This window comes from Prorops nasuta, unplaced genomic scaffold, assembly GCF_024137725.1.
Source record: "Prorops nasuta isolate Cenicafe-Biocafe unplaced genomic scaffold, Cenicafe_Pnas_1.2 PNAS00003, whole genome shotgun sequence".
Taxonomy (NCBI): domain Eukaryota; kingdom Metazoa; phylum Arthropoda; class Insecta; order Hymenoptera; family Bethylidae; genus Prorops; species Prorops nasuta.
Window position 1 is genome coordinate 12985959 of NW_027116800.1, and position 23443 is coordinate 13009401.

At 41.6% G+C, this 23443-nt stretch overlaps 1 protein-coding gene across 2 annotated transcripts in view; it reads left to right on the forward strand.

The window, feature by feature from the left end:
* LOC136786220 (roundabout homolog 2-like) overlaps window positions 1–23442 on the forward strand; it is a 318430-nt gene extending 294988 nt beyond the window's left edge. For both annotated transcript variants that reach the window (XM_066747816.1, XM_066747817.1), the window contains exons 3-11: window positions 13866–14019; window positions 17014–17144; window positions 17237–17503; window positions 17601–17881; window positions 17994–18506; window positions 18595–18825; window positions 18903–19241; window positions 19328–21020; window positions 21167–23442. In XM_066747816.1, coding sequence (XP_066603913.1) covers window positions 13866–14019; window positions 17014–17144; window positions 17237–17503; window positions 17601–17881; window positions 17994–18506; window positions 18595–18825; window positions 18903–19241; window positions 19328–21020; window positions 21167–21345 — 3788 coding nt within the window. In that variant the 3' untranslated portion in view covers window positions 21346–23442. The remainder of the gene's footprint in view (window positions 1–13865; window positions 14020–17013; window positions 17145–17236; window positions 17504–17600; window positions 17882–17993; window positions 18507–18594; window positions 18826–18902; window positions 19242–19327; window positions 21021–21166) is intronic.
* Window position 23443: the final 1 nt, after the last annotated feature.

Below are 23443 nucleotides of genomic sequence, written 5' to 3' on the forward strand. Positions count from 1 at the left end.
GGATGGGTCGCGCGTGGTGTAGGTGAGGGGGAGGGGGGGGGCTTTAAATTACCGAATGCCAGTGTAACGGCAACCTGTCGTTATATCGTGGCTAATGTAAGGACCGGGGCATTTGTAGCGCCACTACGACGGCGCTATAGTTCTCCGTTTAAACAGCGCCATTATACAAAATCGCTCATTCCTCGTTCTGGCAACAAAGATACCATGCATAGTCAACCGCCTAATTGAACCGGAAAACAAATAAACTCCGATCGAAAGACTTTTTCCAATTAGATGGGAAATTCTCTCCTCTCTCTCTCTCTCTCTCTCTTATAGTCACTCCTCGATCGAATCACTCGTTATTCCCAAGTGGACACGCCGGTGCTCCCTCGATTTCTCTCCTGCAGAAAGAAGAAGGAACGATTAACGAGTATAGCCGGCCAAGCTCTTTGGTGGGCAAAAAAAAATTTAATGAGAAAAGCAGCTGCTTAGCATAGCGCTGTCGTTGTTACGAGTTGGCGTCCGACTATATCCTAACAAAGTTACGGTATGCCCATTAAAACTAGCGTAGCCACGATATATCGTTACGCGAACTTTCAAGTCGCCGCGGCTCCTGTGCGGCTCTTGCGACGTCACTCATTAATCGTCTTCATCCTGAAATTCACGATGGTACATGTTTCGGACGGACAGACTTGGATTAACCGTTTCATATGCATTAGGGGATATAATGGAATTTCGATAAATTTTCTACATAATTTGCCAATAATCCGTTTTTAGATCGGCTAGACGCGAAGTGGCCACAAGTATCGTATAATCTAATTACGAATATCAGTTGAATTAGAGGACGTTATTTCCAGTTGTTCGGTGCGCACGTCCTGAGATGGGTACGGAAAAAAGGAAATATTGATTAGCCGATTGAAAATAGCAAGTTTATAACGGTGATTGGTACTTAATGTTCGTACGACAGGTATATGCATAAACGATATAATCCCATAAGTTAATTCATATTAACATGCAATTAAGACGAAGAGAGAAAAGAGTTTTGGGCAAATGCGCGCAGCGAATGCGATTCGAGTGGGAAATCGTGCAGGTTAAATTCGCTAACGATCCTCGCGAGTAGGGTTGAGTGGGTTGGGAGAGTTGGTGGAGAGGGGAGGGGAGGGGAGAGGGTGTCGTGTCAAAATGGGATCGCGTGAGCTTGGTATAAGGCATAAATAAGCGCGCTCCTTACACCGCCATTCCTATGTAAATGCGCCGACGGGGAGCGTACCCGTAGCTAGATAAATTTACTCAGCTAATTTTAGAACGGCTTGAATACGGTTATAATTTTGCGGCACTCCGCGCGCTGCCGCTCTCATCGATTTAACTTAACTCGGCGTTTAAAGACAAACGAGGCTCGCGGATGATAAACCTGCGGCGAGGCCGTTTCGAGGCCGGTTAAAAAGCCATGTCGCCCAAAACAGCATTTTCCAACCAGTCAGAAAACTCGTTATGCACTATATATATATATATATATATGTAAGGAACAAGCTTGCGCCAAACATCCATCCGCACGTCGTCGTTCCGTCCACTCTTTCGCTCGCTCGTTCGGTCCTTCCTCCTTTTGCGGTAAGCTCTTATTAAAAAATGAATAATGCATGCCACCTTATCGCTCGGTAAATATCTTGTTTCGCTCTTATCAACGAGTCCGTTAAAGCGCCGTGCTTTTTTCGCCTTACATATTTCTCAATATCGTAGCCGTCTCGTTAATATAATGCTCGACAATTTATATCCCTAACACCATATTTTCACTACCTCACCTTCTTAACTCGCTTTTAATATTGGCAAATCGCGATTCCTAAGTTTCTCCACCCCTTTTTTCTCATTTCATTTATTTCTCGCTTTTATAAATTCCTTGTTGATTCGTGCAATTGCTTACGTTTGAGCTTTTATATCCCCACGCGAGATCGATGAACGGTATTGATTGAAGGATTCGCCTGGAAGAATCGAGGAGATCGATAAAAAGTTAATATAACAAGGTACGGCCACCTCGATGCAGCTGAAAGAGGCGATTACGGCGATTTACGCGGAACCTTAAAGCGACGACGTGATCATTATTAACGTAATCGAAAGAGTGGCCATTCGCGCTTCCATTTTCGTCCCGTAATTTTATAAATCGTTGGATTTAATCTTAATTGGCCATAACTTTGCCTTCATCGGGCTATTAGCGAAGCTCCGCTTAATCTCTTCGTGTACCCTTACTCTTACAGTGTCTCGTAACGTGCACCCCTCCCCCCCCCCCCCTGCTCTTCTACAGTTTGCGAAATTTTCTCACTTCTCTGCGTCGCCTCTGCGCGATTCTTTCCTTTCTCCCCCCCCCTCTCTATCGTGCTTTTAAAGCCACTACTGCGTCATTTCCTCTGGATATCCCCGAATTCCACGACGATAAAACTTCAATGCGCGCGTTTCCCGTAGAATTGCCTTTATCACCGAAAACGGTCTTAATTCCACGAACGGTTGGATTATGATTCAATCGTTTATACAAGCCGGCCATATAGCCAGACACTGCAACCAACACGCGAACATCCACGCGTATTTTCCTAAATCCTGTAACCTACGGGTGTTATTTTTAATTGAATGGCCGGACGTCGTTTTTTTATCCGAATCCTCAGCAATTTTCCACGCGTTATTCTCATTTCGTTCTCAAATCTTTATACGAGAATGTTTCTCCCTTCGTTCGTTTAATAGCTCTCCGGAGCCTTTTTTACGACTCTTCGATATTATATATTGATAAATTTTCTAACAAGTGTATACACACACATTCGCACAATCTTTTTTTTTATAACGTGACGTACTCGGTTTTAAAACTACAACTACTTTTTCAACGAATAAAAAGAATAGAGCGATATTTGCTTTTTTCACATAACGCACGAACCGCGAAGGATCTCGTTAAAATATTTTAGCTTTAAAAAAAAATTTAAGTTCAAGCACGCGGCTATTATGGTTCGTGAAAAAACAATTTTTCGTACTTTTCTTACGTCTCCAACATCGGGATAATCTCATAAATAACATGTGATATATTTTATTCAGTATTATAAACTTTAATGATTTTACAAAGTCCATTAAAATCGTAGGCAATGGAGAATATTAAAATTCCGTCTTCTCGAGCATTAAAATATTATTATGCGTAAAATTTGTGCTGTCAGACAAAGTGAGATTATTTATTAGCCATTTGCTAGGAATATACCGATGTTTGATGGTTGATCACGATCGCGGTGTTGAAAGTACACCTATCTCGATGAACTACGTCATCAAGCTAATAGAAGGATAAATGAAATACACGCGATAGATCAATTTGCGGCACTTAAAGGATTAAGAATTGCACGAGTGACAAGATTCGCCTTTTACCTGCCACTCTGCTTGACGTTCTTTGAATTCTTTTCTCCTTGCAGAAGCAAACCGCTTTTATCACTTATGGATAAGTACGAATATGTTATTTACAGAAGATTACACGTGTAATGTTCCGTACAGCTTGTAGATCGCTGATTTGATTTTAATTATCAACGCTTTCTGCAGATACGTACATTAACCACTATATATACATTTTACATATCACGGAGCTAATTTCAGCTTTCTATATAAGTTTTACCTAGAAAATAAAATTCTAATTTTTATCACGCAGTATCTTGGCTCACACTTGCAAAAGCTATGGAAGAGTTATTTGCTACTTCTTCGAAAGCTTATTTATTTCTTTTTATTTATAGCTTTACATCTTGCACGCGGTTTACACAAAGCGGCTTACAAGGTAGTGGTCTTTCGTGTCTTTTATCGACTACGACTAATTTGCAAATCACAAAGTCGAGAGAGTCTAGACGCGAGCGAGCCTATTTTATTATGCTTAACGAGTCCTACGTGCCGGCACGTTCGTTTTGTAGCATCACTATTAATTGAAGGGGGCTGCAAGCCTCGTGATTTAAGATTAATATACTACGTACCCTGTCTCGCACGCTGGGCTATCTCTTATACTTCCTTTTGCTTTTCACCTCGATTCTCTTCTCTCGACCACATCTGCTGCTGCTGCTGCTGCTCTGCATTTGTGGAATTTGTACATGCGCCCTTCTCTTCCCTTCAATTTTTTAATGCAAAATTTGACCCGCTTTTGCACTTTTAACTATACAAATGAAATCCATCAGGCCAGCAAAGGTCCTTTGTTTCACTTGCAAGGTAAAATCCTTTTATTTAATTAAAAGCAGAAGGAAATTAGTTACGTGGAATTAAAAACAAGCCAATATACTTTTCTACGTTGTCAGTGGATAGAAAAATAACTGCTATAAAGTTGGCAGAGACAGGCTTTAAGTCGCATCGGTTTGAATAATTCACCGAGCAAGTTTTATAGAAGAAAACGAAACAAGGTAGGTATAACGTACTCCCGAAATTTCTACTTGCCGAAAGTTGGGGAAAATTTTGCAAGTTGTTGGGAAACAGCTAGGAGACGGGGCATTGAAAATAAAGTATACTTTCGACAAAGGGATAAGGTATACCTATACGAAGGAAGGGGAAAGGGAGCAAGATCGGAATTGCATTATCCGGCAAACGGAAACAAACGGACACGTCTCTTTCCCTCCAATAACAGCCCTCTGTATCGGGCCAATCTAATTCGGCTTTCCGACCACCGAGATAACTGTGAACAAATGCTGTGAATTACGAATTCCCCGTTGCCTGTCAAAGTGCATCGTTCTCCTGCATATCGGCCAAACACACGAGCAGAGACGAGGAGAGATCGTAACCCTGAGATAGGGAGAAGCAGAGAGTGGGAGAAAGCTACTTTATGTTGGTCCATACCACAACTCCCCTAGGGATTAATATAAACATTAAGTCGCTGACAACGTGCGAGCAAAAGTAATTGATAGAATTTCTCGTGCAACCCATACGAATTAATTTGCCATCCAGAGCTCTTACACCTCTGCTCTACCTCCACGGTATAATCATAACGCGTTGTACTCGCAATAAACTCCATTCACCATAAAGAAACATTATTACTTTATGATTAAGTAAAAAATTAGCTACCATATATATATTAGTGTTATTATTAAAGACTAACAAAAAAAGTACCTGTGCTTATTAAAAGGGAGATTAAAAATAATGACGACCATAAAAAGTATATTTCTGCGGATGTTAAGGGAAAGACATGAATAAATAAATGTCGTAAAAATGGATAAATGTGATATTATAAAATTAAAATTTTGTGAAATAAAAGTACCTTCGTGAAAGGTTTGAATTAAAAAGTCACTTAAATATTAAAATTAGAGTAGGTCCATTGTCGAAATACAAGGGGAATTCAGCGAGGCTCTAGTGTGCGTTAGTTTCATCGTACACACATGTTGCTAGTGTATAAGCGTAATGTAGATTCTCCCCTCGACATTAATATAAACATTAAACTGGTAACTGTATGTCGACGACCACCCCCGTGGAACGCGGCGCGCCCGCGCTTGCATTAACTGGCTGGACCGAGGGATGAGCCGTCACATTCGAAAGGGTACATTTGCAAATTTCATTCCAAAATCCAACAATTAATACTAAATAATGAATTCATCATTCAGTTACTTGAACACCTCCGTTCGAACGATAAAATTAATGGCAATTCTGTTATAAAATGGTCCATTAAATATTATCATAAGAAGAAATTGTTAATATAAAAAGAGAGAAAAGAATCAACTTATCTCCCTGACTATTCTTATAGCCGCAAGCAAGTATAATAGAAGAAACTCGTGATTTGATTGAGAAACAAGAACGGCCGAGTGAACGAATAAAAATGTCTGGTGCTCCGGTTGTATATAGAGCCCGCGGACTACCTATACACCCTATTAGGAAGTTTTCCAATCGTCGAATATCCAAATTAGGAAAAGTTGAGTCGAGCACTTATTTCTCGCGTTGGCCGGAACTTGCTTTTGCCTCGTTTCCCTCATCTCCCGGATATATATACTGTAAAAAACAATGCGCGATGCGAATGGGAAAATATAGGAGAGGGGAAAAGGGAGGAAACAAGGATCTATCGCGCGACGCGCGTCGCATCCCTCCGCAGTGTTAGGCTCGGTGAAATGTTGAATTTCAATTTGGCTGGCATATTACAGATATACGCGGAGGTGCGAAAGGTTCGCTGTTACTCCGCACGATATAAAGTTGCATTTGCGATAACGCGCGCTTATCGACAATTCGAACAACTCTATATACGAGGTTGTAATGGTCCGGGGAGTCATTAAAAAGGCCGTCTTTGCGGCAAGAACGAGCGGCACGTGAGAATCTATGGCGAATGAAAAGTCGTAACGCGCGTGTAATGGCCAGGCGCGTTGCGTGCTTGTGTGTGTACGGGGACAAACGCGAGGCGACCTGCACATAGAGCTAAACAACGAGCTTGTCTCTCCTGCCCCACGTTACGTATGTATACACACGTACTTATCGCGCGACGCTTGGAAAATTGTGCGCGAATCTCGCCAACATAAAACGTGCCACGCGTCGCCATTTAAAAGATCGGTAATCGTCTTGATAATTAACATTCGCGCGTTTATACCTATATTACACCTAACCATCGTCTCGAATTACGCAGAATTTAATGCCCCATTATTGGCAAACGGGGCGAGCCTATATATCGCGCGCGCTGCTGCCGTCACCCCCCCCCCCCCAACCCCCGCCTCCACTGTCATTTTGTCAACATTGACTCGCCGCCGTTAATCGCTCGAATCGTTAAATTAACTCCGTCCCGAACACGCAGTATGCACCATCGGGAGATCTACCTACCTGCGACGATTATAACAGCTCTGTACCGCACGAGCAATTAAATTATATCGCGTCTCTTTAAGATACTAAATTACTGCCAGCAATTACACTTGCTGGGAATTTATCTTCGAATGCTCGGGGAAATATCGAGGAAAGTTGTTGGCCGGCTGAAGAACGTAGGTGGGAAATGAGCAGGAAAAAAAGTGAAGAAACTTGGAAGGATGAGAAAAAAGTGGAAAAAGTGGGAAAAGCTAGAGAGACGGAAGGCGGACTGGTTGGTGAAGGTAATTCGCGATCCCTCGCGCTGAAGCAAGCAACTTTCGTCATTAAGTAAATTTCAGGAGCGTTCGTTGTTCTAATCTGTAATTTAATCCGGCGAGTAAAGTCAATGGGGCTGCGGCTACGTATAATCGCGTTTGAGACAGATATTCAAATGTTCCCGGAGAGTGCAGAGCGCGCGCAGTTAGATAGAACTATAGCTATAAGCTTCGTCCCAATCGAGCTGGAGTAGTCACGTATTTGGCATATAGGTATACACACCACCGACAGCCGACAGGGTGCATGGAGGACCCAACTTGCTCAAGGAGGTCCGCGCGTCTGCGACAATGTCGAGTCCCGAGAAGCTGAGCAGTCAAGGATCTTTCCACGTCTTCCGTGTAAATGGAATCGTCCTTTGGACGAGTTCCTATTAGCCCAATGCAAACCCGTGCAACGACTTAAAATACTTCAATGACTTTCAAAACGAAACACTATATATATATATACTCGCCCAAAAATTCACCATTCCATCGCAACAAACAACTATTATAAGTTTTCGAACGACGCGTTGTAATTAACTTTTCTCCCGCCAAATGTTAAACGGTCCATTTGATCAAGATCGAGGGAAGATATTCAGATTTTACGAGGTCCGATTCGTCGAATGCTTATACGCCAGTAACGTTAATTACTGCCTATCGGGTTTACATTCGAACGAACGTCGATTCTCATTAAAAGTTTTAAATTGGACAACTGGAATAAGTGATCTTTAGGCACTAACGAGCTGCAATAACGACGTACACGTGGTAAGAATTTTTCCTTTTATCAACAGCCACGATCACGCTATATTACACTCTTTGTAATGATATCTGCGCCCACTGTACGCTCGAGATTTTCTTATTAGCCATCCGATTTTCCATGTACCTACATTCGTTCGTTCATTTTAATTCCTCATACTTCGTTAATTATTACGGCCAAGCTTATTACGTGCTCATTATCATCGTTGCTCTACGCTTGTAATCCCCTGAATTTCGCAGTCGTATATATATATTTTTCAGCAATCTCAGTCGTAATTACGGGGTCAAAGAAGCAATTAAAAGTCTCAATTGATTAATGGATCGAACTGTGTCTCTCGGTATTTATTTCGGTGTGCATTTGTACCTGATTTGCCAATGCACACAAATATCGCGTGTATATATATATATGTATAAAGGAGTGTTGATTGTCGTAAAAGTAGTAGCGGCAGCGGTATCGACTGAAATTTGCCTATACGGTCGTTAAGCAGCGTCGTTACTACTTCCTAATATCGTTATTTCGCGATGCTGCGCAAGAGCGTGCCAGCCAGATTCATTATAGTTTCCGCATCATTAAGACTTCCCGGACTGGTCGAACGATTTTCATCCGCTCCGCGCCGATAGAACTTCAGGATCCCCCACCCCCGTTCAACTATCGATATTCCAGCAACCACCACCGATATAACCAGGCTCATTCAGCCTTTTCAAGCATCCTATTCACCACTAAATAAACTACTTAGCGGCAAAAGCCGGATTTACTCGGTAAATTCGAAATTACCTCCAAAGTACCGGCACACTGTGCATATAAGTACTATATGTATATACATATAATATAACACATTATTACAGCGAGATATTGAAATCCGTGGGAATCATTCGATAATGAAAAATAGTGTCATCGTGTTTATACGGCATCGAGGCTGTAAAATCGGTAAAATCATTTGAGCGTCAGCGATGCTTCGTGGATCGATCGAGGAGGCGACGTCCCAAGATCCATAAATCGAGTATTTCGTCACGGACGTGGATTTCATTATTTAGCAGCTGTAGGGCGAATTCGGAAGTGGGGCACGATCGGTTTGGATCCGTCGAAGCTCATCCGTGACCCAGTGCTCTTCCTACGGGATGTGCTGCAGCAGAATGGCAGAACGACGCAAGGGAGCGCGAGACAACAGGATAACCGGCGGAGTTGCAGCCTGCAGAGCTCGCGCCGCCTTTCCGACAGACTGCACACACGTGTAGAAAACAAAACGGTCACGTGTCTCTCATACGTTAGAAGAGCGCGTGGCCAGAATCCGAGACACATCCGAACAGTTCGCGCGTGCATCCTATTCCTGCTGACTTATAGTGCTTTTATATATCTATATTTATGTATCTTTATAGACGCGCGATAAGCACACGCAATTTCCCCCAGCCCCACCGCACGTTACAATCTTATATACGTCTTCGATGCTCATCTCGCCCTAAACTCTTGCTGCTTTTTCTTCCGCTCCCAGCAGTCACGCGAGATCTTTTACAATTACCTCGCCAAAGCTTTCGTTTTTCACAGTGAAAAGTTTTCTTGCGTCTCAAATGTGTAATATAGGGATATATACATATATTTCTGTCCTCTGTATAGACTCGAATTTCTTTATAGGCGCGTGCCTCTCAAACTTGACGCAACGCTTCTTCAGCATCAGTGAGACTCTGTGGACTTTGTCGATATACACGCGTCCTCTCCAAATCTAACGTATCTCATCCTAATTAATTAACATTATACTCGAGAGGGGGGGAGATAATAGGTGTACGCGACACAGATATGTTAGGAATGTTTTCTTTTAAATCCATATAATTACAGGGGAGGAATTTCTTGCTAAATTCGAACTTTCCATTTGTGCGAACTCTTCTGCCCTGTTAATTCCAGCTGACTGATAAGTTACCGGTCGTGCAAGATACGCGCATTCACGGATAGGGGACACTGTTTGCTTTGCAGTATATGTGTGTGTGTGTTTTTAGGAGAATACATTCAGGTTTGCGGCGCGTGAGATTCATAGCAGTGGTCCAGGAAGCTTGACATTCTGATGGGGTAATCCCCGTTCACGAGGCACCGAAAAATGGCCGCTCGTACTCCGTGACGCTCAGTGACGAATAGGTGGCTCTCCCTGCTGTTTACCGTGTAAACAAAAATATTGCGAGTACGTGCTCGCTGCGGTCAAGATTCAAATCGAACTTTTTCCGCGTTAGCCGTCCGTCTTCTTCCATTCGAAGCGCTGCAACACTGTAAAAAAATAGCTTTGTAAATTTTTGACAATTTTCAGGCGTGAAGTTTAAAAACTGTTTTGAAATTCGGAGGATTATCTCGCGCGTACGATTGAAGAGTATTACGTTGGTGCACTGCAAACATGCGGAGTGGAATATTTTTTTCCTCGGAGTAAAGCCGATGCTTACATAAATCTCAATTATTTCTGAGAGATCGTTGTACGTTGAGTGGACACTTTTATTGCGCTTCTAGGTTCCTCTGCTGATCCCCAGCGCTCCACTCCTTTCATCGTACCACCGTTCGTTAATTACGTGAAAGCACAGCTCGAAAGCTCCTCCGCTTTTTATCGCAAACACGTAAGGCTTTTGTCTAACTCATCGATAACCTGGTCCATGCACAACGTACCTCTCTCTTACACTCATTTTTTTACCCTCTCAATTATAGTTATAACACCGACTAATTTTACGCCAATTTCCCTCATACATATATGTATAACACATACCTACCTTTCCCTGGTTAACGATAGCGATCTCAAATTGCGCGAGTCCAACGACAGAGATAAATTCCTTCCGACCCGGTAAAGAATAAAACTAATTTTCATCAAGCTTAACCTTTGTTCCGAGCTCGCTTAACCCTTCTTCGCTGCTTATAAAAATCCCCTCTCTCCCTCCCCTCCTATCCTCTCTTCGTTCTCTCAATCTCTACATTGTACAATCAAATTTATAGCAGCGTGAAATCCTATTTACGGGCACATTCATAATGAACTTAATTAAAGTTCCGGAAAACTTCGATTAAAAGTACTCGCATGTAATAATCTTCCCATTTCACGTGAAACGGAAAATATGCGCAGTTGATATTCAAATGCCTTGATTTTTAATAAGTATCATCGTTACGATTATAATCGATAGCGCAGTTTTAATTGTTTTCATTTGAGATTTCAAGCTCCTATAGAAATGACCGTTTACTGAAAGCTTTTTACGTAACGAGACTCACAAGCGAAAAATCGCTATAATTATCGACCAGATGTATAATTTTATAGTTTACGTGAAACGAATTAGAGCCGCAGGGAGGTCGCGTTATTTTTCAAAGCCTATATATATATATATATATAGAGAGAGAGAGAGAGAGAGTCTATGCTCTTTGGTGATAACGCGATAAGGCTTTTGAGAAGGCATCAATTCTTTTTTGCGCATAGCTGTTACGAAGCGGCGTGTTCAGCGACATTTTACGATACTGTAAATAATGGTCGAGTTTATGACGACGTTGTATAAAGTACGTATACCACCCTGAATAATGATTTTACGATCGTGCGCAACGAGCGTAGCGGTAAATATCGATAGATAGGCTAGTCGAGCGCGGAGAACGCACATTTCTTCGATCGTAATCCTTCTGGCCGATCGACGCATTCCATCGCAATCGGCCTGTTCCCTCCAAATTAGATTGTCGCCTCGCTCGCGCCTCGCGCAAAGAATCCCGATACGCTTATATATAGAAAGTTTCTTGCTTAACCCAATAACAAAACAAGCGCGTTAATCGTCTTGCATCGCTAATCGACAACGATCAGGATGCATCGATTGGAAGAATCTTGCTCGCTTCCCCGAGCATGTTACAAGAATCTCTATGCAACATTTCATAACGAGCCCATTTCTTAAGCGAAACGCATAAATTTAGCAATGGGCAGTTTTACGAGAAAATTAATGACGCGTGCTATTAATGTATTTGATCTACGTATTATATTATATTTACTCGTTGCCCACATCGTATGGCGCCAATTTACTTATCACTCGTGATTAAAGCAACAAAGAGCTAGCATATGCATGCTCAACGATTAACTCGAGATTTAATGTACAACGGTGTCGTAATTCTGCTTTTGTCGCCCCACCCCCTCCCATTCCCATCCCCCACTCCTTATAATCCACCTTTCTAAAGGTCACGAATTACAAAGAATCTTTTGAAGCGAGAGTCATTGAGAAAAATGCCGAGAACTAAACGTCGACAGGTCAGGATGTCTTAATTAACAAACTTATCTCGGCGCAAACTATAAAGACGTAATCTCTTATATACGATTCGACGAATCGAGGGTTCATGGAGTTCGTATAAACAGTAGACGAGGCTCTCGTAAACGTCTCTTCGTACTCTCACAGAGACGTAGCTTGTTCCAAGAAATCACGTCAGCGGCTTATAAACATTTGCATTCCATCCAATTAATTAAACGAAAGAATAATTGTTTCTTTATCGCACAAACACGAGAAATTTTCTTAGTAACCTCGGTTGTCGGCTGTCCGTTAAATAAATCCTGTATTGCAAGTTTATTTCTCTTGTGTTCCAAATACTATACTATTTTTTATACATACACAGTATATGAGTAAATGTTTGCACTCGTGGATAGCAAAAAGTTATGAGAAAAAGCAAGAGGAAGAAAGAATTTGTATACTTGTGTATTCGTGGAAGGGGTTTGAAGGATTTCATGTTACGTAGGCGTGTGACTCGAAATTTTTCTAGCTGCTGAGCCGAGTTTTATCCAGTTTCCGATCGCAGGCTATTTCACATTGAGAGATGGGGTTAAAGGTTAGACGAGCATCGTGCCTGAAACGACTAGAAGGGCAATTCTTAAGGGACAGCTCGCCCCCGGCTCTCCTCCCAGGCTTTCCAGGCTTTGCCGGCTTCTCTTCGATGGAACATTTCCTAAATGGTCGGACTCCGGCGTGATAAATGGTAATAGTATACGCCGAGGCGACAGGAATGGCGATAAATGCGAACAACGTAGCGTTTTCAGCTCCCACCGAATCTCTTGCCTAGCCAAAAGTGGATTTACCTTCGTGTGAAACTCGCAACTTTGAAATATCCATTGAGGTATATATACTCGACCAGTCTTTTCAATGAAAATATTCATGTTTTCGCTACTGCAGAGAAAGAGCCGCGCAACGTTCGCTGCATTTCATCATAATTGGCTAGAGAATCAATGAGAAAAAGTTTGGCGATCTGGGTACTCTTCTACAACAAGGAATAAAAAGTTGAACGAGTAGGACAATTTACGTAGTCCGTAGACTCTGTCGAATCAATCTGAGAAATGGCGTTACGATCGATTTACGTTGAAATTGCTTCAGCCGACATTCGCCTCTTATAGCTTTTCAAATTGCCTATTCGATATACGTACACACGCATATTACATATACATTCGTAATAAACATATGCTTTTTCCTATCATTATTATCCCGAACAACAAACTAGCACAATAACAATACACGTTAGAGATCATTGTAGCAAATTTGAGAGAGTTCCCCCCCAAAAATTACTACATTTTTCCATAAATAATTGCGCAACACGGTAAAAAAGAATGTTTCTTAAAAAATAGAACATTCGAAAAAAATTGTACGTTTGCCTGTAACACGCGTATGGCGTAGATTTTACCAGAGCGTAGAGAGAATAATTTTGTATATACATATGTACATATATATGGAAGCTTGGTGGATTGCAGCGAGTATACGTTTGATACGCTTGTAAACAAGCTTCACGTTTGCACGATGGATTATGTTGCAAACCACGTGACCGGAGCGAAGCTCCGTGGAGCAAAAGTGATATATTGAAAGTTAACGTTAATAAGCCATTTGTATGGGTGGCGGCTCGAGTGAACCTGCCTGACCTACGATCTCCGGCTCGCTTCAGGGTGAAAAACTTTGGCGAAACACCTGGCGCGTATAATACATATATATATATACACTGTCGTGCATCATATAGTATATTCATGTAACTATAATGTAACGGATGTTAGCAGGAGATGAATTTGCAATGGAAAATCGGAAATCGATCTTTTTCAGCGGCCTAATTCGGTATTTGGTTTGTTGCAGTGCTGCGAGACGAGTTTCGAGCGGAGCCACAAAACACGAGGGTAGCGGCTGGGGAAACCGCTCTGCTCGAGTGTGGACCGCCCCGAGGTAACCCGGAACCGACCCTGCTGTGGAAGAGGAACGGTCACGTTATAGACTTGGAAGCCAACAAACGGTAAGTTATCCGAGATGACGCAGTTGCACCGGGAGTCCGGGAGCGCCCGAGCACCAACAGACCCTCCACTTGGTCCACTTTTCGCCATCCGAGCCGTGCAACCAACTGGATCCACCTTAAACTTACCTAACTTACCTTCCAACTATTCCACTTGGAAAGAACTCTTTCGTAACAGGAGGAAGGAACCTATACAAACATAATATAGTATACGTATATTATACACTATATATAATACAATTATAGCTTTTACAACTCCAGCTATCTTACGCTCGATCGATCTGTACTCTCATCCTTGTATTTAGCTTCAAGATCTACTTTGCTAATACATGCACACCTCCAAAGAGCATAGCATAATCGATTCACGTAAAACTATAACAATCCCCCCCCCCCCCCTCCCTCCCCTTTCTCTCCTAACTTTATATACGCTCGCGTAAAATCCTGACGCAATCATCGTTCCTCTCCCATATTACGGATTCAAAGTTTTCTCGTTAAGCAATAATAAAATCCAAACGGAGCGAGTCATTCTTTTTGTTAATTTCAATATTTGAGAGGGAAGCATAAAGTCCGTATGATTTTCATGGGATTTTTCATTAGTTGTTTAAACGGCGAGGATTAAGGAGTAAAGGGTCGCGTCGTATAAATGGTCTAATGAATATCTCGCAGCGTCTGGATTCACGAAATATTTCCGACAAAGCGTCTGATCGTCCTTCGTGATATCCCCTGAATTTCGCGGTCACGGAGCGCGCGCAGAGTAATTTCGCGCAATTAATTTCGCTTCTTCCCGGTTCTTCGGCTTCTTAGGAAAGAACGAAGGAACCGCAAGGATTGCGACCAATGGGAGGGCAGATTTGGGAAGCCGCGACCAATGAGAATGAGGCAAAGACACAAGAGCAGCTCGTAATCTACCAGCGCGTTATTTGCATGAAAATGGCTCTAAAGGATGTCCCCCATTATTCTTCCACCTTATCTTCGTCCGCCTGCCCCTCCGTCCAAGAGACGGACTACTCGTTCGTTATTCGGATTCCCCACAGGCACAGGCGAGAAATACCAAGTGTCTTCCTCTACCTTGTAACGTCTACTTTCCTTCTGACCGGATATACATCAAGAAACAGTCGGCTAAACCGCATCTTCCTCCTCCTTTATTTCCTTCTAAGCTAAGCTCAGCGATCTTCTCCAAATCTCATTTCCCACCACTTATCCAAACTGGACTCGACATCCCCCCCCCCTTGGGTCCTCCTTACATAATACCCTGCAACACCAATATCAAACGAATAGCACCTGCAGACCGAATTAATTAATAGCAAGGAACACGCCTTTTCCTTCCTTGGAAATTTAAAACGATTTATTCAAATAGATAATATTTATAAAGCTATAAATAAGGCACTACAAAAATTATATCATAGACTCGATGTAATAAATTAACAATCCGTTTCGTATAAGGCGCAGATTCTGGTCTTGATCGTATAGCTGCGAGTAAATTTTCTCAAGTCCCGGAGAAATATGAGCGAGGTTTTTGAAGTTCTGCGTGGAAATAGTTCAGTTACGTCGTGGGGTTTATAAGTCCGAGCAAGAGGGTACAAAAGGTCAATGTTCAAGGACAACTCGACGCGGTTGGCGGTTTTAGGGGCTGCTTTCGAGAATCCAAGGCGGATTTCTCATAGTTTTTCTCGCACGCTAACGAGCCATCGTCCTTTCTCGCATTCATCGCGGGCCACGTTTCAATCTCGATGGATTAACGCAATTAAAGTTTAATCTCACCGGGCGCCCGACGCTCCTTTTTCAAACGGCGTGTTGCCAACGAGTCCCATTGTGCCCCGGCGAACTGCAAACCACGCTCACTGACACTCGCCTTTTCTTACCTCATTTCCTTCTTTGTTTTCATCCTTATCCCTCATTCACTGCAAACCACCACCGACAGAGTCTCCAGCCATTAGATATCTTTTATAATTCATTTATTCTCACAGAGCCTTATAATCTCATTTCGCATGCCACTATATCAGATCTTCAAATCTCGGTGAAAAATTTCAACGTCTTTTATACACAGCTTTACTATTTGCCGCTATTTATTTTTAGAATCACGGTAAAAAGTATATTCTGGCCCTAGCTTCTTATTCCTATTAGCAATAAAGGCTAATCCCCTTTTGAGCAATTAGGACTTTTTTCCATCGCACTAATCGCATTAAGATTTCTTTCTTTCCTCCAATGGGGTAAGACATCAGAAATGATTAATTACGCCCTTTTCTGGGCCTTTTCTTCTCTTGATAGATTACAGTAGATTCTCGCACGTTTGCTAACCCTTTCTGCTTTTTCGTCGTTCGTAGGCCGAACGGGTAATAAATTGGAGCCACTAATAGAAATGAAATCTAGTCGAGCTGGAATTGCGGTGAGCAGGAAGAAGGAAAGGGGTAGACGTAGGTAGAGCACTGTGCGGCGTACCAGCATTGAAATTAATTGACACTATAAATTAGAGGACGCAATTGAGAAGCCATTGATATCGCGCCAATGTCGTTCAGAAAAGTCTCTACTCTTGTCGGCGTAACCGCAACTGCCAAATCAATTGCCTCTAAAAGAAACGCTGACGTGCTGCTATACCTACAATAGTCATTCAGTCCTCGCCATTCCATCTACCTTCGGAACATTAACAAGAAGCATTTTTCTTATTCCAAAACTTTTCAAGTTCGATTCTGTGATAAAACAACATCTACTGGATGAGTACCATTATATTTCTTCTAGAATTCCCCCTGAAGTACAATTTATAGCGCTTGAATATTAAGTTATGAAAAGTTTTACTTTTCTTCAAGTACAGACCAATGCAACATACTACTATCAATGAGTCAGTCATTAAATGAAAATCATTACGTTAAACTCCTTGGGATTATCATGATTTTAAGAAACGTTTATAGTCATTCCTTTACTCACTCGATAAATACATAAATGCACTTGAAACGTGTAGCCTGAGGATTAACAAGTGAATGTGATACACTCGTGTTTCAGGATTACCCTCGTAGACGGAGGAAACTTAATGATCTCCGATGTCAGGCAGACCGACCAAGGCAAATACCAATGCGTGGCCGAGAACATGGTTGGAGTGAAGGAATCCGCTGTAGCAACTTTAACCGTGCACGGTAAGGAAAATATTCAAGTACATATGTGTACATCAGCGAGCAAAAAGCTGTTATTCCGCCAGCACAATAATGGACGTAATTTAAAATTTCAGTTAAACCATATTTCATGGCGATGCCAACGAATCAGACTATTTTAACAGACCAAACGGCGGAATTCGCGTGTGTGGTTGGGGGAGACCCTCCACCGGAAATTCTCTGGCGAAGAAATGACGGCAAGATGCCAATAGGCCGTGCAAAGATTCTCGAGGACAAGAGCCTCCGAATCGAGAAAGTTACGGCTCAGGATAAGGGAACGTATATTTGTGATGCAGGAAACGGTGTTGGTGCCATATCAGCAAGCGCGATCTTGACTGTACATTGTAAGTCCGAATATATATAATATATTGATCCGTTCGTTAAATAAGAGCAGCGAAGAATTTGACACGAAATTTTAATGGTTTATTGTTCTATATTTAGCAAGACCAGTGTTCACGAACTTCCCGAAGGATGAAGCTGCCAACACTGGCTCGGATGTTTCGTTTTCCTGCGCCGCGAAAGGCGCACCAGAGCCGTCGATCTTTTGGTCCCGCGAGGGCTCTCAGGAGCTCATGTTTCCCGGAAACACATATCAAAATCGTTACGCAGTCAGCGAAGACGGAACTCTACAAATTAAGGGGGTCGTCAGGAAAGACGAAGGTCATTACGTTTGTAGTGCTATCAGTCAGGCAGGCGCTAGCACTGCGACGGTATTTCTTCAGGTATTACAATTTTTCAATTTAAAAAAATTGGTACATTATATAATGGTACGATACGTAAAAAATTTATAGGGACTAAAATGGAATAAATTAACATATCTGTGCAAATTTATAGATCACATCGGTTGAAGAAATTCCACCGCCAATAATAGAATTAGGACCAGCCAATCAAACACTGCCATTGAAGTCTGTAGGGACTTTACCCTGTAGAGCGGTGGGAACTCCAATTCCCAAAGTCCAGTGGCACAAGGACGGAGTTTTAATACAGCTCGGTAGCCGAATCACTATGGCCAGCAATGGGACCCTCATCATCAGCGATCTTCAGGCCAGTGATGCGGGACTTTATACTTGCATTGCTTCTTCCGAATCAGGAAACACTTCATGGTCAGCCACATTAGCCGTTAGCTCTACCACCACCTTCCACAAAACACCGGATATACTGGCATTACCCCAAAATCCTAGCAAGCCTAGAATAGTCAATACTACCAGCAATTCTGTTACCTTAACGTGGAGCCCCGGTCACGAAGGACAAAGCAAAATTATCGGATACAATATAGAATACTTTAGCAGTAATTTGAATACTGGATGGGTCGTTGCTGCTACAGGAATTATAGATGACACATACACTGTAAGCAAATGTGACTTCGTTAAAATTATATTTCTTCTAATATGCATTATAGCGAAATTATGACTCAACAATATTGTTTGTTCGACAGGTCAATGACTTGAAACCAGACACCAACTACGTGTTTCTGGTTCGTGCTGAAAACAGTCAAGGATTATCATTGCCCGGTCCTCTATCGGACGTTGCTCATACGACGAGCGTAGATCAACACTCCGTACCACAGATAGAATTGATACGTGCGAGAGATCGTCTGAACAGTGAAATCTTACACTTGAGAGAGGTTCAACCGCTCAGTAGCACTAGTGTTAAAATCACTTGGGACGTATGTATCGTGTTTTATTTTTTACATTGTTTTATATTGTTAAACGAATTGTCGCATTAATTTGAATTTTTCCGCAGATTCTTGGAGCTGCCGATTTAGTGGAGGGCCTGTACATTAGATATCGCGAGGTATCCGAAAAACCGGAATATCAAATGGTGACGGTTCTAAATGCGGGTGCTACCAGTTACGTTTTAACCCGATTAAAGAAATATACAAAGTACGAATTCTTTCTCGTGCCTTTCTATAAGACAATCGAAGGTAGACCGAGCAACGTTAAACTCGCCATGACTTTGGAAGACGTGCCTACAGGCGCGCCGGAAAACGTGCACGTTGGCATGATCAACATGACGTCAGCCTTTGTTCGGTGGGCACCGCCCCGTAAAAGTGAACAAAACGGTCAATTAATTGGGTACAAGGTAAACCTAATTTACATTGCTTTTAGCTTAATAATTAAAATGCAATAAAAGAAGATCCATAATAATTGATTTCGATTCAATTACAGATTCAGATTAAGAGCAATAGCAGCAATAAAATTTTGGGACAAATGTCATTAAATGCCTCAACGACGTCAGTTATTATAAATAGTTTGACAACCGGAGGGCTGTACACAGCACGCGTCGCTGCTTTGACGAGGATCGGTCTTGGACCATTTTCCAGTCCAACCCTTTTGAACATGGACCCTGGACAATCGACGCAACTTCCGCCACGAACTGATCCGAGCCATGGCGGCGCATCGGTGGTCAGAGAAACTTGGTTCTTGGTGCTGATGATCACGATGGTCTTCACCGTTCTCGCCGCGCTTCTAGGCGCCCTTTACGTCAGACGTAGACAAGCCATGAGTAAACAACTGGGCCATTTGAACGTTCCAGTTGGGACGGCCAATGATATTTGTCAACTGAACAAGGACACCCTCTGGTTGGAGCGAGGCTGGAGACCCACCAACACCTTGCAAGGCTCCAACGACAAAGACTGCGAAACGAAATTGTTGAACAATCAACAAATGCTGGCTCCGGGTATAGTGAGCATGACAGGCTCCGAATATGCGGAAGTGAATTTAACTACTTTCTACAATACGAGGAAGCAGTTGCAGGCCCCACCGGAGCCTTATGCCACAACCACCCTCTGCGTGGGCAATCGTAGTCCCGACTCCATGGAGACCAGTGGACAAAAATCCAATTCGAGCGATTCTTGCGTGAAGCCCGATTATTCGAGCTTGGACTCGAATCAGGAGCATAACAAATCCACCATGTCTCCTAGCAGCGATAACGCTAGCAGCGTCTACACGGACGAGAATTTAGAGATGCAGAGGAGACAGTACAGGATACAGCCGGCAAACGAAGGCCAGCCGAGTATGCCCAACTGGTGTGACATGCTGCCGCCACCACCAGAACACCCACCGCCACCAGGAACTTCCCTCGCCGGTAGAATACAACAGCAGCAACAGCAGCAAGCTGCGTTCAGTCCTCACTTGGCCAAGAGAAATGTACAGAACGACCTTGACGGTTCTGCCTCTGGCAATTCCCAGAGTCCACCGACACCTCCGAATAGAGTAGCCAATACTTTCAGCTCCTCGCCCACACCTTGGAACGCGCAATCTCAGTTGGACAATTCCAATCACGGCAATCATCAGCAAGGCAGATACACCACCCTCCCTCCGCAAACCAACCCACCGCCCGTACCGTCCTTCCCACAAAACTTCAGCCACTACGATTATAAGGCTCAGGAGAACGAGTACGAAAGTGGCTCCGTGATTTACGGGCATCAGAACGGCTTGGCGGATGATTACAGAAATCATGACTCTGCTTATAATCGTATAAATCACCCTAATCCCCATACGAACGACGATATCTATCGGCGAAACGACGATATGTATAGAAACGACGCTCTATATCAGCCGGAGAACGACGAGTGGGACAGAAAGTCCTGCGACTCCAACACCCATTCAGACATGTGCTGTTCTTGTTCAGAATCCAGTTGTTTGTACGCCGAGACGATGGAGTACAATAATCAATTTGCACCGGCCTGCGCTCACAACAGGGGTGGTTCGAGGAACAGAAACAACAGGAGTCCGCGTAGAAGAAACAATAGGACGGCTTCTCCAACGTACAGCAGTGACAGCAATTATTCCTGTATTCCACAGAGGTCGTGTAGTACTGCCAATTCTCAAGAGCGGCTCAGGCATAACCGGAGCAAAGGTAAGGACTGCCGCATACGTCGATTAATTTTCCATAGAATTAATATTAGTATTTTTCCCTTCGATTCGCTTCTACAAGATTTTTCTGCAATGAAAACGCGAGGTACTATAATTTTCTATCCTATTAAATAATTTCTTTCTCTACAGACAAAGTGCCTAGTTTTCCACGAGCTGGTGGCTATCCACAGCACAACTCTTCGGCGTCGAATACAATGAGCAGTTCGGGAAGCCAGAGATACAACAAGCTCAATAGTATCTTCATGACCGGTAACAATGCGAGCTCGGCTTTGGAGGCCGGACGTTTGAGCGATCATCGCGACAGCTAAATTAGTAGGCGAGAAGGAAGCTACGCATGATCAATTGAATGACCTTCCATTACAACGAACGTCCTAATTACTCTGGGCCATTGCACTGATAGATAAGGCGTGCGAATAGCAAAGTACCACCCGACGATACGTATAGGTAATCGATATGCCAATAATCTTCGAGTGTGTATTTCTCTATTCAGTTGTTGAGTATACTCGTTATAGATCGGAGTAAAATTATTCCTACTAACGCTATTCCACATGGTTCGAACATCTTACCGATTCTACATCCCTGTAGCATATGCATGCCTAAACTTATATTTTGGCATGATGTAAATAATGATCCGCGCGTGGAAATACGTTCAAATCGATATAGTAATAAATGCAGAGATTTTCCACGTCTTACCTTTAAGATGCGCGACTGGGGACTGTTTCCGATATTGAAAGAATAATTTATAGAGGTATAAATATAGCTGTCTATAAGAGAAGCGAGAATAATGATCGTAATTTGAAAAGTGGTAATGATTCTTTTTCACTGAAAAAGCAACGTGCGCAATGTTCATTGTTCTATGTCAAAGGGCTTTCAAAGATGATTCAAGGATGATTAAAAGCATCAATTTCTTTCAAATTCCGAATGACCGTCTGCATTTATAGATATAAATCAATGTCTATCTTTTTCTGAAACGACAACTGATAAGAAGTATTATTTTCTCTTTCTTTTTTGCAAGGAAATATTAATTAATACATCGAGAAGTGGCACTTTTTTTTGGGAAGCTTATAAATTTTTGCCACAGACAAATAACGGATATTATTTTCGATATAACGTTCCTAAATCATAAGGAAACTAAAGCCTATTGTATTAATGATTAAGACGAAAAGTACTGGACATGCAATTCTTCCAAAACGAATATATTATAAAAATAATAATAATAATAATACGCTAGAAAAACAACAATAAAAGCGTATCATATCAAATGGTTTTTGTATACATTGTACAAAGTTGTTTAAGAAGATTAGTCATTAGTCTTAATTTACACATCATTAATATATATAGTATGTATAATTATTAATACATATATGTATAAATATAGGTACTAATGGGTATTAAAGATCTAATGTAATCAATTCTGCAAATGAGCATGACTCGACAGATAAGTGAGAATGTGAATACTTTTAACCAACATTAATATATTAATACAGATGTGCAAGCGATGAATTTAAATTTCAGAATTCCAAGTTTGATTACAAAAATGTCACATAAGTGAATATTTATTCGATTTTTTTTTATTTATACATTTGTTAAAATAACACTTCTATTGAATAACTGTAAATAAAAATTGCATTTCTTTTAAATTTGAATAAATTTAATGAATTACTTTTATATTAAGAGAAATTTATATTTTATTTGTGAACAAAAGAAAAATAATAGTTTTTTGTTCACACGGAAATCTGCTACAAAGTATCAGACAGCAAATAGGTTACATCAATACGATTGAATATATTGTAAAATAGGACCGCTCAAATTTTATATAATTAATTTGATATTGGACACACGACACTGCCCATAATAGACTATATCATATGTGCCGACTGCAACGTAAATTTCTTTTACCATAAACACCAGGAATGATTTGTTCATTCGGTATATCAAAACACTGCCGTATTTACATTAATTTAAATTAAAATTACTGTGTAAATATCCTACGTTTTGATTTTCATAATTTAAAAATTTCTATAAGAATAAGACTCTTAAATGAAAAATTGCGTCTGTAATCTGAAAGAACAGAAAATAAATTTTTCCGTGAAAATGTATGATTTTTTAAAATTGTGTGTAACTATAGAATAAAATATTAACATGGATTCAAATCACTGTATGTTCTTGATTTAGTTGAATTAAATCTTATGAGCATATAGTAGACAAAAATCATATGAATATATATTATAAAGAGAAGTAAAAAGTGATAGGAAATAAAATCCATCCAAATGATCGAGAAATAATTAAATAAGAGAGAAGAATCTCATTTAGATAAAATGAAAAAAAGAACATGAACAATGTTGGGATTATAGATATTATAAACGAATAACGTGTAAAATCTATGTAATCAAGTGGATGACAGTG